Source organism: Melanostigma gelatinosum (assembly GCF_949748355.1).
Source record: "Melanostigma gelatinosum genome assembly, chromosome: 22".
NCBI lineage: Eukaryota > Metazoa > Chordata > Actinopteri > Perciformes > Zoarcidae > Melanostigma > Melanostigma gelatinosum.
This window is the reverse complement of record NC_136655.1, coordinates 6,462,922-6,477,142: the sequence shown is the minus strand read 5'-3', so window position 1 is coordinate 6,477,142 and position 14,221 is coordinate 6,462,922. Positions and strand designations below refer to the sequence as shown.

Sequence of the window (14,221 nt, the reverse complement as noted above, 5' to 3'; positions counted from 1 at the left end):
TGTTACCTTAGGATACTGAACTTCTTTAAGATGGGGGTCAACCAATCAAAGTATTGACAGTCCAAGCTCTCTGTTGCGTGTTCCTAATCAAAATGAAAGTGAAAATGCACCACAGAGCTCATATAAACCGCCAACGTTCTTATCAAAAGAAAAACATGCATAATTCAGTGACCGTCAGTCGAGTCCACCAGATTAAAAGATGAAAATGATAAATTGAAAGGGTGAATTCTGAAGTGATGTGGTAGCCAAAAACCATCAAAAATAAATTCTCATCCCAGCTCATCTTGAAACCATGAGAAACATACAGCCTGTCCCAGAGCCATTGATCTATGAATATCAGAACGATGGGGAAAAACAAATTACATTCAGTGGAACGATAAATACGGTGACTGGTTTATCTCGGGCTGACTGAGGCAGGAAAACAGCGTTTATCAAATGTAGATTTCTCCCATTTATCAAGGCTGACTTCCACTGTGAGTTGCTTACAGTCAGGACCGTCATGTTTACTTAAACAGCAATTTACCTTATCTCCAGAAAGCCCAGAGTACCTGAAAAATCAGCTACTGAGACCAACTGTGCAGAAATGAGGAGTTCAATTCCCCTCCGTGAGATGTGTGAGCAGACTATTAAGTAATGCTTAAATGGGAAGGCCAACAGAATGGGAAGATTGGTTTAAATGTATCCTGTCCCTGCCTAGATAATGAAGGAGGATACTTAACTTGAAGGATGCCGTGCTTTATGGTTCTAAACACAGAATAATTGGCTTGCGACAGAGCCAAACCTGAGTGGAGTGGTGTGTTTCCATCGGGATGGGAATGGTATACCACAAAACCAAAAGCTGTGGCCATATGGTGAAGCAGGAAGCTTCAATTCCCACTGTGAACAGCTTAGCATGAAACCATGCTGAATTCCTGTTTTCGAACAAACCTTGATTTCAACCACAGTCACCAATTCCTTCTATTTCCGACTATCTATAATCACTTCCATCTCCTTTCATATACAACTTGTATCATTGCTCTTCTAAATAGCCCTCTATTGTGCCACAATAAGAGAACCTCTCAACAGCAGAGCTGCATTGAGACCTCCACACTTCCTCTGTCTTTCTGAGACATTTTATACGTGTATAAAGGAAAATGCTGTCCTAAATTTAGAGATAACTTACACCATACCCATCTAAAATCCCTCACAACACGTTGGTGACCTCCTACCGGTTTCTATTTCGGCAAATGTCGTTAGAAAGTCTCTGATGTCATGCGACAAAGACATCGAAAGGCAAACAAATACCAATAGGACACTTGGGCGACAGAGCTCAATACCAAACACTATAACTGTGCCCTTGAGTAAAGGAAGCAGGGCTGTTATCTGATCTCTCCTGCATCTTAAATCCCTCAAGCCCTCACACCAACTCTCTTCCTCCCCCCTCTCAGATTTTTTACGAGGTGAGAAGCACAAGCCGATTTCCCCCCACACACTGTTGGCCCTGTTCTGGCCCAGGAAGCATTATGCATATTAGTATATTTTACAAGAGTTAGCTGGAGTAGCCATGCGTGGAAATGGATAGAGCGTGTGCAGTGCTCAGCTAGGGTTCAGTGCCAAGCTAATAAATCTCTATTAGTTTTGTGAAGGTACTCGTACTTATATTATAATCAATGCAAAGCACAGTGGTCAGTATACCATGCTGAGACTAATGGGAGTTTCATCATTGCTTGCATGGCACAATTTCTACCTTATCATAAGTATTGGTCAAACAAAATGTGTTGTTTCTTCATTTATATTGGGTATCTACATTGGAGTGTTTATTTGAAAAACTATGGTAAGCCTCAGCCAGGTGAAAGAACTGTTCGATATTTTTGGTAAAGTTACGATTTGTTTTTTTGCCAAGAGTTAGACGTTAAGATGGATATCACTGACATATCTGTAAGGTACAAAATAAAACGGAGAAACAACTAGCTTAGCTTATTTTGGAATGAGAAAAAAGGTTCCAATTTAGTTGCAATAAACTAAAATGGCATTTGGTTTTGATAGTCATCAGTTATAAGTCATTGCGTGTCGAGCTGAGCTTACTGAACTCAGTCTCTCACACTACAACTACACTACTGTACCAACTTTTTGTTGGTGGAAACCAAAAAGTAGCCCGCCCAATTAAATCAAAACGAACCCAACTGGGCAGAAAACCACCCAATCTGGCAGCATTGGCTCCGTCACCCTGATCATTGACACCATTAACTGCTGACAGCCTCGCCATCACCAGGGAAACAAAAACACAAACCGCTCGACGTGCACAGACCTCTTCAGATTCTGAGGAACTGGCTGATGAAAGGTCAACCTCACTTCCAGAGTGCTTTTCACAGTCAGAGCTGATACTATAGCTGTAGTGAAATATGAGCGCATCGTCAAGTGCTGCGGAAAAAACCCACCTTTGATTTTCTCTTCTGACAGCTGTTCTGGGCTACAGACAAAAAAAACGACACAGTCCCTGAAAGACGATACTCAATGGCTATTGATTACAAAAGGTAGCAAGGCGAACTGCTTGCGCTTTCGTGTGATCCCCAGCTTGGGTTTGGTTTTGAATTACGCCACAACTGCTGTAAGTTGCTTTAGAAGTCCACCTTGTAGTTTAAGAGAGAAAGTGGACGATAACCTCTGACTGTAATCTAACGCCACTAAAAGAAACTTTGCTTACAGAGTGAGTCTAGTGCACCGAGTTGAAATTCAAGCCCATGCTGCTGAGCAGTAATGAAGGCTCTCAATTAGCATGCGGTTGGCCAGATAAGAAACTTGTGAGATTATGTTTTCACCCCTTTATCTTTGCTTTGTGGTTGCCACACTCCCAAATGGAGCATGACAAATCTACGGCTTTGACATATATCTTGCAGGGTGCTCGCCCTGTTGTCCGTGGATACCAGTGTTTTGGGATCCACATATGGTGTGTATACAGGGAGGGTCGTGGGGCTGAGGTTTCGGTGGTCGTGTCTTGGCAGACAGGAAGGTCGACTGCGGCCTGCGAAGCATACGCGGCAGCCAAGGGTTAGCGGCAGCCTCCACCCGCATCGTGCAACCTAAAAATAAATCCCTTCTCCAAATCTGAGCAATGGTTCAAGAGGCAAGTATTACAATTATTAAAACTGGCTGTACAAAACAATTAAACAAATGTTAATAGCGATTAAGAAACTACTCAATTACTCAGCGTAACCTTGGCCAGCAGCTACTTCAAACTCTGGCCCATAGCAGGCTAGTACTGGCATGAGCAGACTTTCAAAAAATGTAAGTAGTTTATTTTGACAATACCTTTTCATGAATGTTTCTGATGAAAATGAATCTGCCTTATGTGTGCCTCAATACCCTTTTATTACGAAAGACAAGCTCTTCAGTTTGCCAGAAGAATGTTTTCCTGCCCCTTTAAGGGTTGTAAAAGCTGGAGCACATCCCAGCGCAAGAAGATAGGCTTTGCTATTTCATCTTCTTGCCTTCAGCACATATCCTGCCAGTTCTTTGCTTTAACGTTGAACCGGACACCATTATAAACCCGAAGAGAAATTATAATTCACCCCATTCAACATAACTGGGTTCGATCTGTCAATTGTGGCTTTAAAGTAGTTTCAGAGCAACAACATCTGCAGAGTTGACCACTAAGTGCTTCCGTGACATAAATCTGCTTGTAATCAGAAAGAGACTCTTTGATCCCGCCTTCCTATTGTTTGAGTAACAGTTCGATCCCTCCTACACCAATTCTCAGGAGGCTACAGACTCATGGTCAATGAGTAAAAACATGTTAATGCCCAAATGCATCGGGATTTTGTTTTATTACCATCAAACTAGGGCTGGGCGATAAATCGATTTAATCGATTAATTCGAATGTGTGCTTTAAGGCGATGTGTTTTATTGAAAATCGAGAAAATCGCCCCCACCCCTCCCCCCGTTGGGTTCCCGTAGTTGAGTGCGCGCGCATTGTTTACAAACGAAAACAATGGCGGCCAGCAGTGAAGCTCTCGTTCTTAAGAGAGGGAAGAATGTGTCTTCGGTGGTCTGGAAATGGTTCGGGTTCGTGTCATCTGACACAGAACAAACAGCCTCAAACAAAGAGGCATGCCGCCGAGTGGGAGAAGGAGGGAGCAGGACCGCGGGAGCACAAGCGATGCTGTCTTCCTGGCAAAAAATATTTAGAAAAAACATGCACTACTGTTTAATACTGTTGGTTATGTTGTGAATGCACTTGATTTTGTTTACATGCACTTATTTACTGTGCACAATATGTTATGTTGATGTTAGATCAGATGTTGGACTTTTGAAAATGTGAATGGTAAAGGGTCACATACATTTTATTTCATGCTGTGTTTGTATCAGTGTATTCAGTTAGAAAAGCTTACTGTCAAAAGTTACATTTGCACAGTTGTTTACAATGGAAGGCTACTATTTAATGCCATTTAATGTTATCTTTAATTTAATTTTATATTTAAATGATTCAGGCAAACAAAAGAGTGACCAAATACTTTTTGTATACTACAGGCACCTTTCTACAATGTTCAGGTTTTGTTTGCACTTTATTTTTATCAACCTACGAGGGAAAATCATCACAAAATAAAATAAAAAATTGTTTTCAACAGCTTCTGTCATCTGCAAAAATTTGTGGGGGAAAAAATCGATTTAAATCGTGAATCGGATTTTTTGTAAAAAAATCGGAGATTTTATTTTTAGGCCATATCGCCCAGCCCTACATCAAACCACACTTTTCATGAGGTTTGCCTGTTTCTCCTCGAAAACACATACTTCTTTATGTGAGCAAATCTGGTTAAAAGCCTCGAAACCATCTCAAATGACCCTTCACAAACACTTATTTCATCAGTTTTACTCACTATATTGTTCATTTAGATTCTCTCCTCCTCTTTCGGCGGTGTTACTTATCTCTAAAACACTGACAGTGAAAATTCCCCCTGACAGAAACAAGCTTTTTCACCTCAACCGTATTACTTCCTGCACACTGTCAACGAAAGATATTTGGCCCGCTCATTTCATTAGCCGACTGCTTCCCTCAATATTTATCTGCTCCGAGCACACACTGTAACTTCAACAGCCTCAGCACAAACTAGGGCACGGTTTTAGATAATTATTCCACAAGAGGCATAAAGATTTCTGGCAACACTAACGACAGCGAGTGGGCCAAAACTCCATCACAGCGAGCCTTGGGAGCGCCAACCCATAAGAGATAACAATTACGGGCAGTTATGGAAAACAGAGATGATTCAGGTCCTTTCGATGGAACATAATCAAAAGCCTGCATGAAACGCACCAACTCTTTGATGAGCCAACAAAGATAAACTTACAACCCTATTACGACACATTAGATTATGTGATTTAGAGAAGCACGACTGTATCTTTATATTTTAAAGGGACGGTACATCCCGGGATCAAAAACACATATTTTGCTCTTTCCTGTTGTGCTATTTATCAATCTAGATTGTTTTGTTGTGAGTTGCCTCGTGATAGAGATATCACCCTTAAAGATCTGTCTCTCTAATATAATGAGACTATGTGGTACTTGGCTTGTGGTGCTCAAAGTGCCACAAAATAACTGAAGAAAATGGAAAAAACGAGTTGTTGAAGCGCACCTTTACCAGAAGAAATTAGTAATTTAGCTTGGATATTGAGTAATTAGGAAGTGATTTAATAACTTTTTCAATGATCAATATTATTACAACACTGTTCACAGTACAATACATCTAATGGTAGCCTACAATAAATCTAAAGTAACCAGCAGCCAGTAGAAAAGGCACGACAGAAGCACTATAATGGAAACTGAATTTACTGCTTCTCTTATCTCAGTTGACTCAAGCACATGGACATTCCTGACACAACAATGCTTATCATCTGAGCACACGTCCACATATGGTGCTACATATGAATTCATACATGGGACAAGTGGCAGTTGAAGGACAAAAAAGAAGGCAGGAGTTCTTTTCACGTTTTTGTTTTATGCTCTTTGGAACGTTTCACCGAGATATTTTCCATATTTAAAGGTGATCCAGGGGGTTAAAACAATGTGCGCGCCATTAACATACGTATAGGCAAATCATTAGCACTTCAACTCAAAGAAATATGGTTTGAAACTAAGAAGAAAGGGCGCTTCTTAAAGACAATCCCATATTGATGCATTTAGTGGTGAACCTCAGAACCCAGAATAGAAAAGTAACAGATGTTGCAACCGACCAACTCCGAGATCATCTGTCTTCTTTGTGGCGCTTCTGTCAAGTCCCTACTCTGCGTCACCTCCCTGTCATTTGTGTGGTATATTTACTTGTTTAAAACTCTGCGTGGGACGAGCATTTTGTCTTTTAACGGTGAGGTGCGTGTTTCATATCGAGAATGGAACCGAAATTATAACGAGGAATGTGCCAGTCAGGGAAATCCAAACTCCTTGCCCAGAGATTATTTTGCTCATTTGAAAAACAAAAAGGTTTTCTCTTTAATCCCCCGAGGGACCGCGATGCATTTCGTACAGAGAGGGACTGTGACGTGATTGGGGTCACAGACCTTTTGGGATACGCGACTCTAAATGCTGAAAGCCACTTAGGATGCATTTCATTTCACAATGTCGCCTCTGTTATCTCTTGTCCTTGCGTCACTCTCGCTGTCTACGGAATAATACCCAAGTCTTCCTGGTAAGGACATCCATTACTGGGTCGATTTGTCAAAAAGGTGTTATTAAAAAGAAACGTATCATTGAAATGTCGGCATCGTGCGGAGCCTCGTTTGTTCACCTGTCAAAAGCCCCGATGAGGAGTATTCAAAGGAGATCCCGGAGCCTGGACATACATGAACACATCATCACTGTGAATAGCTTGTTTAAAACAAATCCTAAAGATGAGGATCATGTCTTGATCATGTCTTGTGCCTGGCTCAAGTCCTCTCCCAGCTCCCGTAAAACTTAGCCATTTCACACGCAGAGGCTTTTCATTGGGAATACTAGGAGCGCTCCGATCAGTGCCCAGGAACAACAATTGCCGTGATTGAAAAAGCAGAGCCGGGCCAGAACATCCCCACAAGATCGGGAGTGCCTTGAACTATCTGCTCCGCCATCTCGTCTACAACGTTGAGAACAGCATGAGACATGTGACAATAATTTGATTACAGGGTGAAAGGTCAGATAAGACTGTCTCAGCTCGTAACAAGGCGGCTTAAAAAGACAAACGTAGAGGGACAAATTCGTCTACAACAGAGACAATCTTTTTAGACATCTCCGGGTCAGAATTTTAAGTGCAACGCTCCTCTACCTCGATCTCTCTCTCGCCTTAACCTTTCGCTCATAACTCTCCTTTAATCCCCGAGGGAAGCGACCGGGAGCGTGCGACTCTTGACCCCGAGACAGGACGGCGTTTGATGAACGACCAGGGAAGGTCAGACCTCTGATTGGTATTCAACCTCCTCCATCTAAGATCGCTGAACCGAAACGCCAGAGTGTGTCCCCGAGAGCGTAAATTACCGCGGTGACTTTGATAGATGCGCAGCATCGGCAGATACCGAACTCTCGCTGAGGGGGATGGAGTGCGAGAGCGTAGGCTGAAGCAGCGGGCATGGGCAGGGGCCGCGGGGGGCGATCTGTCACCAGAGGGGCTTTTTGACAACCTGCCGGTGTCACGGTCCCATGTACAGACAAGGCTGATGGATGAAGAAACCTCCCGCCGGGCGCCTTACAGGGATACTTGGAGAGGTGCGACGGCATTCTCAGCTCATTTCTACCACCACCCCATGTCTCTCGGTCTCCTCCTCATTCACCTCCACACTCTGTCTTATAACACACACAGGGGTCACCGATGGTGCTGAAAGGTAAAGAGGGGGGATCTTTGACCTTTCAGGGGTGTCTGGAGATGCTTACCAGACAGCAACCACTGATGGAGCTTTGGACGAATAAGGGAGGCACCCTGTGCGCTGTTCATTATTTTAATCCACAGAGAAATCTGCCACATACCTTGCATATCGGTAGTTCATCCTGTGATTTAACGCTTGATAAGGGAAGATTAATTCATGTGAGTTTGGACAGAACCGTTGCAGGAGCCAAAACCCCTCATGCCCATTAACAGTGTTTCAGAGTCGATGAAAGGGGGACCAGCTGTGGTGCTGAACTTTTACATGAAGGGCGATTACTCGACAAGCACAGATGTATGGCAAGCGCACTCGCCTGTAGCAAAAAAAAATGTAACAGCATATTTCTCTTTTTTTGTGACTTGGAAAATGGTTCAGTCATAATTCACAGAGTAGTCTCTATCAGTGGGTCGTTCTTTTTTGGCTCGTGACACCTCATCACAGGTTAAACCCTGGACATGAATCAAATCTGTAATAAACATTATTTTGTGGAAGAAACGATAGGTTGCAGGACAGGAAAGAAAAATAAAAAATATTGTAATGATTGATTAATCATATGCACTGATTTTCTCTGTTTTATATCCTCGTAATGACTGGATTTGGACTGTTGGTCGGACAAAACACACATGTCAATTTAGACACAAATGGATGGACCTTTTTACTGTTTTCTGAAATATTATAGATCAGCAGTTTAGTTGAGGGTGAAAATAATTGTATGCTTTTGTCTTTTATCATCTTGTGAACGTCTTCAGATTTGTCTTAGGAGTCTTAGAGGCTCTCGACATCCAGGTTTGGAACCACCGGTCTATATGAACGTCACTGATAGATATGACGAACTAAACTGTATTATGTATAAGAGACATATACACTTTTTCTGAAACAGTTTTATCTCAGTGAAAGTTTCTCATAATAATCACCCTTTCCTTTACCTCTACATCACTCTCCAGGCAGCACATGTTTTCCCAGAATGCCCCTGTTGACATGTTTATTCAGCTGTTTGCGAAAAATGAAACTCAAATTAGCTGCAATTCCCCGGGGAGCCGGGCGTAGTTACAACCGGCACCAGCGCCTCATCAACACAAAGAGCATCTGAAGCGCTTCAGTGTGAGCAGCACGCGATGGCACCGAGTTCTGCTGCCAGTCCACAACGTGTTGAACTTTGTTTTGCTGTAGTTACTGTGGACACGTGCTGTGCGCTCTCTTTATAAAGCATATTTAAAAAATATATATATGTTAATAATGTATATAACAACAATATATGTTACGCAGATAACATTCATGCCAAGACATTTAAGGCAAAATCAACGCAATTGGGAGCAATAAAGCAACATGAACTCAATGAGCAGGGGTCCAGGTTCTATTTGAGTGATGTTGGGCTTCAGTGCGTTCCCCTTCTCCCTGTGTTTGTGCCTTTCACTACAGCCGAGGATTAAGCAGTGATTCATTGCAGGCTACGGACAAAAGCACATGCAAACATGCGGGCAGGTGCAACGACCAGGTGCCCCCCCCCCCCCCCCCCTACGCGGAGGTAACAAGAGTAGATGACAAGTGGAGGAGCGGATGGTGATGATGCTGCCGCTGCGCTCGCGCACCTACCTGTCATCGTAGCAGAAATCCGCGTCCAGCGTGTTCAGATAGAGACCCACTGCCACGGCGGTGCACACCAGCTCCGTGATCATCTCTCAAAGCCAAAGTGGGGAGAGAAGCTGGGATAGAAATTACTGGAATCAGGTCTCCCCCCCCCCCCACCCCACACCTCCTCCTCCTCCTCCTCCTCCTCCTCCTCCTCCTCACCCTCCTTCTCTCAAGTCTCTTGTGCTCTCAATTCAGCCGCTCGGCAGCACAGCGCTCCAGACCGCCTTTTTCTCCCCGTGACATGCAAAGTGTGTGAAAGTTAGCCATATTCCCTGTGGCCCATGGTGTTGGGAGACGGGTCGGGGTTGCTGGGAGGTGCCGCTATAGCCCGGTTCGGCTCGGAGCTGTGCGCATTTCTTCGCTGCGGTGTCCTCGGTGTGCGCATCTCTCCGCCTTGGCAGTGGAGAGAGCGGAGCGGGGAGACGCATGTGGTTTTCTGGGAAGGCTGAGCATGCGCAATGGGAGCTGCGCTGGAGGGAGAAAAAAAAAAGGTGGTGCCTGAAATAAGTGATTGTGTTTTTGTGCATTATTGGACTAGAATAATGATCAACCGTGTACAGGGAGTCACGAATGTTAATCTATATCAGAAGTCCAACGTTGTGTGTGTATTTAATGTCGTGTTACTCAATAGATAATATACCTTCAGGGTTTATTTTATTTTAAACTGGGACATATAACAAAAATACATTGGCATGAACAAAAGAGCCACTTTACCTTGATTTTAAGTTTTGAGTTGTTATCATTTGCGAACTTTACAATAAAATAAAAATACTTTAACACAAATTTAAAGGAACAAAGCCTAAACCTGAATCACTACCACAACTGAGATAATCTAAAATGATATTGATCATGATAATGTCTAAAATATCTAGACTATGACAGTAAACATGTATAAAACATAGTTTTATTTGTGTTTTTCAGGACTAGGATGCAATTTAGACCTAATTAATCCCATATAGGACTCCTATCTTGTCCTCTGCTTGTAAAATGATGATTACATTATTGTTATATATTATAGGAAGCTGATGGGGGGCAAATCTGACAACACTTTTAATGCCCTGCTAAACAGCTGAGATGGGGCTCCATATTTATCACATCATCTCATTCTAACCCCCAAATAGAAAATATTGATTAATTTGCCGTACAGCAACCCCCCAGCATCCCTATGGAGAGGCTAAACTGGGATAGCGGGTGTGATCGATGAACTGTGGTACCTCGCCGTATGGCGAGAACGCATCTGGGCGTCAGTTTGGAAGCGTGCAGCCCGGTCCCGCTGACTACCAGCTGGACCGACGCCTGGCCCTCAGTCGGGGCTCCGAGCAAAGAAATCCAGTGGAGGGAGGAAAACAGATGGCCGGAGAGGGGCTTGTTAGAGCGCAAGGGCATCAGCCGGTGACGGGTGAGACAGTGACGGGGCGAGAGCAGTCATTTGTAACAGGGGCACCCGGAGACCCTCATGCTGAAAAAGACTTGACCTTGACCTCATGGAACCTGTTGGACAGGCCTCTGTGTTTTTGTACCTGAGACGTATGCTCTTCTGTAGCATTCATCAGCGTCCAGCTGTAACGAATGACAGCCTTTGGTTGGCTTGTTGGAAGACACTCGGTCCTTTTTGTCACGCCGCAACCTTATGATACAGCCTTCTCCTTGCCAGTTTCGTCAGATGAGCGGAGTTGTACACCAACATTGTCGCAGCATAAACCCAAACAAACCCACAGGCAAACACAAAGCACGATGCAGGACTCTGCCCCGTGGGACCCAAAGGGGTGCTGCGTCTTGCAAGTCGGCACAAGTGATTAAGGGATTAGCGAAGGAAACGAGGGAAACGTGCTCCTGTCGAGAGTATAAACAGACCCAGGGCAAAACAAACACATTTACAGAAGAAGAGGAAGTGTTTACTCCGTCTGACGTCCTCACCTTGGAATATGTCGCCTGCTCTTTAGGTGTAAACAGGTAAGAGTCCTGAATAAAACATTCTTTTTTTGGGGTTTCACGTGACGAAGTCTGAGGGGGCAGAGCTGAGGGCTCTGGTAAATCATTGGGGGTATTTACATTGATGATTACATTTGTGTTTCTGTTCATTCACTGGTTTTTATTTTGTTGTAGTTTTTTTTTTTAACTATGTTTTAACTATACTTTTTACTATGTTTTTACAAAGTGCGTTACAAATAAAATGCATGATTATTATTATTATGAATGTATTTTTCGTCTTTTTCTTTCTTTTTTTCATGCTAAGCTAAGCTAATAGGCTGCTGGCTGCAGCTTCAAATTGAACGCACACACGAGTGGTATGAAACTGTTGATGCATCTCTTGTCATGACAGCATCGTGCAATGGTTATTATACAGAAATGTATCACGTCATGTTTTTTTGTGATACAAGATAACATACACATGCAGACAAAACTGATCAAGAGGATAGTCTCGAACAACGAACTGTATTTCCATCAACCCCGTGATTAAGAGGTTTCCTCTCCCCTTTGAGCTCTTCAGAGCGAGTAATGGTCATTTTCCTGTGCTATAAACATCACGCAGGAAACAGATAATCACAGCTGTAAAGACCGGGCCGGGGGCCCTGCCCTAACAGAAATAGCGCTTCCATGGTATTAATATCAACACTGACCGGCGACCTAAAATCAGGAGACATCACACACCGAATCAAATCCACCCTGAGTCAGCTCCTCGTTCCGCTCAGGAAGATCAGAGATATAACTGTGTGGGATAAGAGGGGTGGGCTTGATGACTGTTTGGGTTTGCCGCTGAATTAAGAAGGATACTTGGTTGTATTGTCAGTTTACTGTCACACCACGCCGATGATGGACTGTGAAACGGCTTGACTCCCAGTTAAAAGGGTGAGTGGATTGCATTGTTTCAGAAAAGACAGACTGTGTAAATGAAATAAAACAAAAAGGGATCAAATAAAACAGCATATAAACGTAAAATGCAACATCTGATATGCTGTTTTATGTCGCTCGTGTGTGCAATAAATCTGATGTGTTTTTGGAGACTGAAGCTGCATCAGAGGGGGAATAAAAGAGGAGCGATGCTAAACCTGACTGGTTGAATTATTAGAGGCTTTCCTGTTGATACTACGCTTCCTGAGTTCGGTGATACTGTAAAACAAATCCAATGTACACAACGTAAAGCCTTTTCTTACCTCAGGAAACTATTTAAAGCCTTTAATAAAGGACAGCACAAACACAGAGTTTACTCTACATGACAGGAAAATCGGCGCGGTCCTCCACTTCAGTTTCTCTCTGTCACATCCACGAAACATTGCAGTTTGTACAAACACGATGTGAATTCTACAGTACATGTACTGTAATCCCAGTAGCCCCTTAAATCACAGCTCGCTGAAGATATTTACAGCTTCTGGATTTATATTCTTCAAACAGGTTATTCAATTTTAGTAAAATACAATCAAAGCCAGTTTTAATCATGTAAATCATGGGGAAATGAAGTGTTGCATTGTTTTGCATGACAGCTTGAAGCTGTGGAATAGGAGTTCAAGCCACACTTAACAGTCTTTCTCGTTTTCTGTGACTGTTTTCTATGACTTGCCAGATGTTTTAGATTGATCGAATTTGATATTTATCTGGATAACATGGGCAAGATTCATGGAAAATATGAATCAGAGGGACAAATATTGTTATCAGATGATACGTGATGACTGGGTTTTCACATTGTGTTTCCTGAGGCTCAGAGAGTCAAACATTTGACGCGCCTGTTTACGCGCCCACAGATAAAACCCTGACAGGTGTGAAATGCAATTTTTTTTTGTAAACGTAGCTCTCCAGATATTAAATCTGTAGTGACTGGAGGTGGTAACGGCAGATTTGAATCTATAACGAGTCATGTGTGCCCAGCTCAACATCCAGCCAAATCCCCTCTTTCTCACAAGGAGGGCATCTGGCAGAGAAGTGCAGTTTGTGTTTGTGACTGAAGGGGCATGTTGACGGCAGCCAGGGCTACATCCTGGCACTCCTCGCTCTCATGGCTGTCTGCCCAGACACAGAAAAACAAAAATCCCAGTTTGTGCAATGGGGACAGTTAAAACAGGACAACATGACGATCAGATGGAAGACATTAGGTGTGTATGAGAGTGGACGTACACGTGATGGTGGTCTTGGTGCTCTGAACAGCTTTTTCATCGTCACCATTCTCCCCGACTTTTTACAAATGCTCACTTCATTAACCCCCTTCTTTCTCTTATTCCCTTTCTTCATTTTTCAAGTTTGATGCTGCATAAAGCCTGCCAATTTTCCTTCCAAATTTTAAATTGATTGAAGCTACTTGTTGATTTTTGCCAGTCCCTGCTGACAAAATCAGTGTTTCCGTGCACCAGATTACCTTTAGAAAACCTCTCATTATACTGTAGCAGGATCTGACAGTCTGCCCGCTCAGTCCTGGTTCTAGTTCTCCCGGGCCTCCCTTCCCTCCAGCGGGCCCACAAATGTCGGCCTTCATTAAGCATTAAGATGAACTATATTGCTTGCATAGGTCATACAGAAGCATCAGGATGTTCAAAGTTCCTTATTATAACTTCATGAGCTAGAATAAAGGTTATTCTTTCAATCCAAATCACAACATCCACCAGCTGAGAACTCGTAGACGTGATTGGAAGACGTTTAAAAGCATACGAACTGCAAATGTGGGTCCCTTCCTGTTCATGAAGGAGGAAACCCCGGGATGATTTTTCACATCAAAGAGGGGAGCAGGAACTTGAGTCAT

At 43.2% G+C, this 14,221-nt stretch overlaps 1 protein-coding gene across 1 annotated transcript in view; it reads right to left on the bottom strand.

Annotated features, from left to right (window-relative positions):
• Positions 1-9,575, bottom strand: part of LOC306795733 (protein O-mannosyl-transferase TMTC2-like) — a 43,520-nt gene extending 33,945 nt beyond the window's left edge. The window contains exon 1 of the mRNA XM_079294335.1: positions 9,454-9,575. Within this exon, the coding sequence (XP_079150461.1) occupies positions 9,454-9,536 (83 nt within the window). The 5' untranslated portion in view covers positions 9,537-9,575. The remainder of the gene's footprint in view (positions 1-9,453) is intronic.
• Between the last annotated feature and the right edge of the window lie 4,646 nt (positions 9,576-14,221).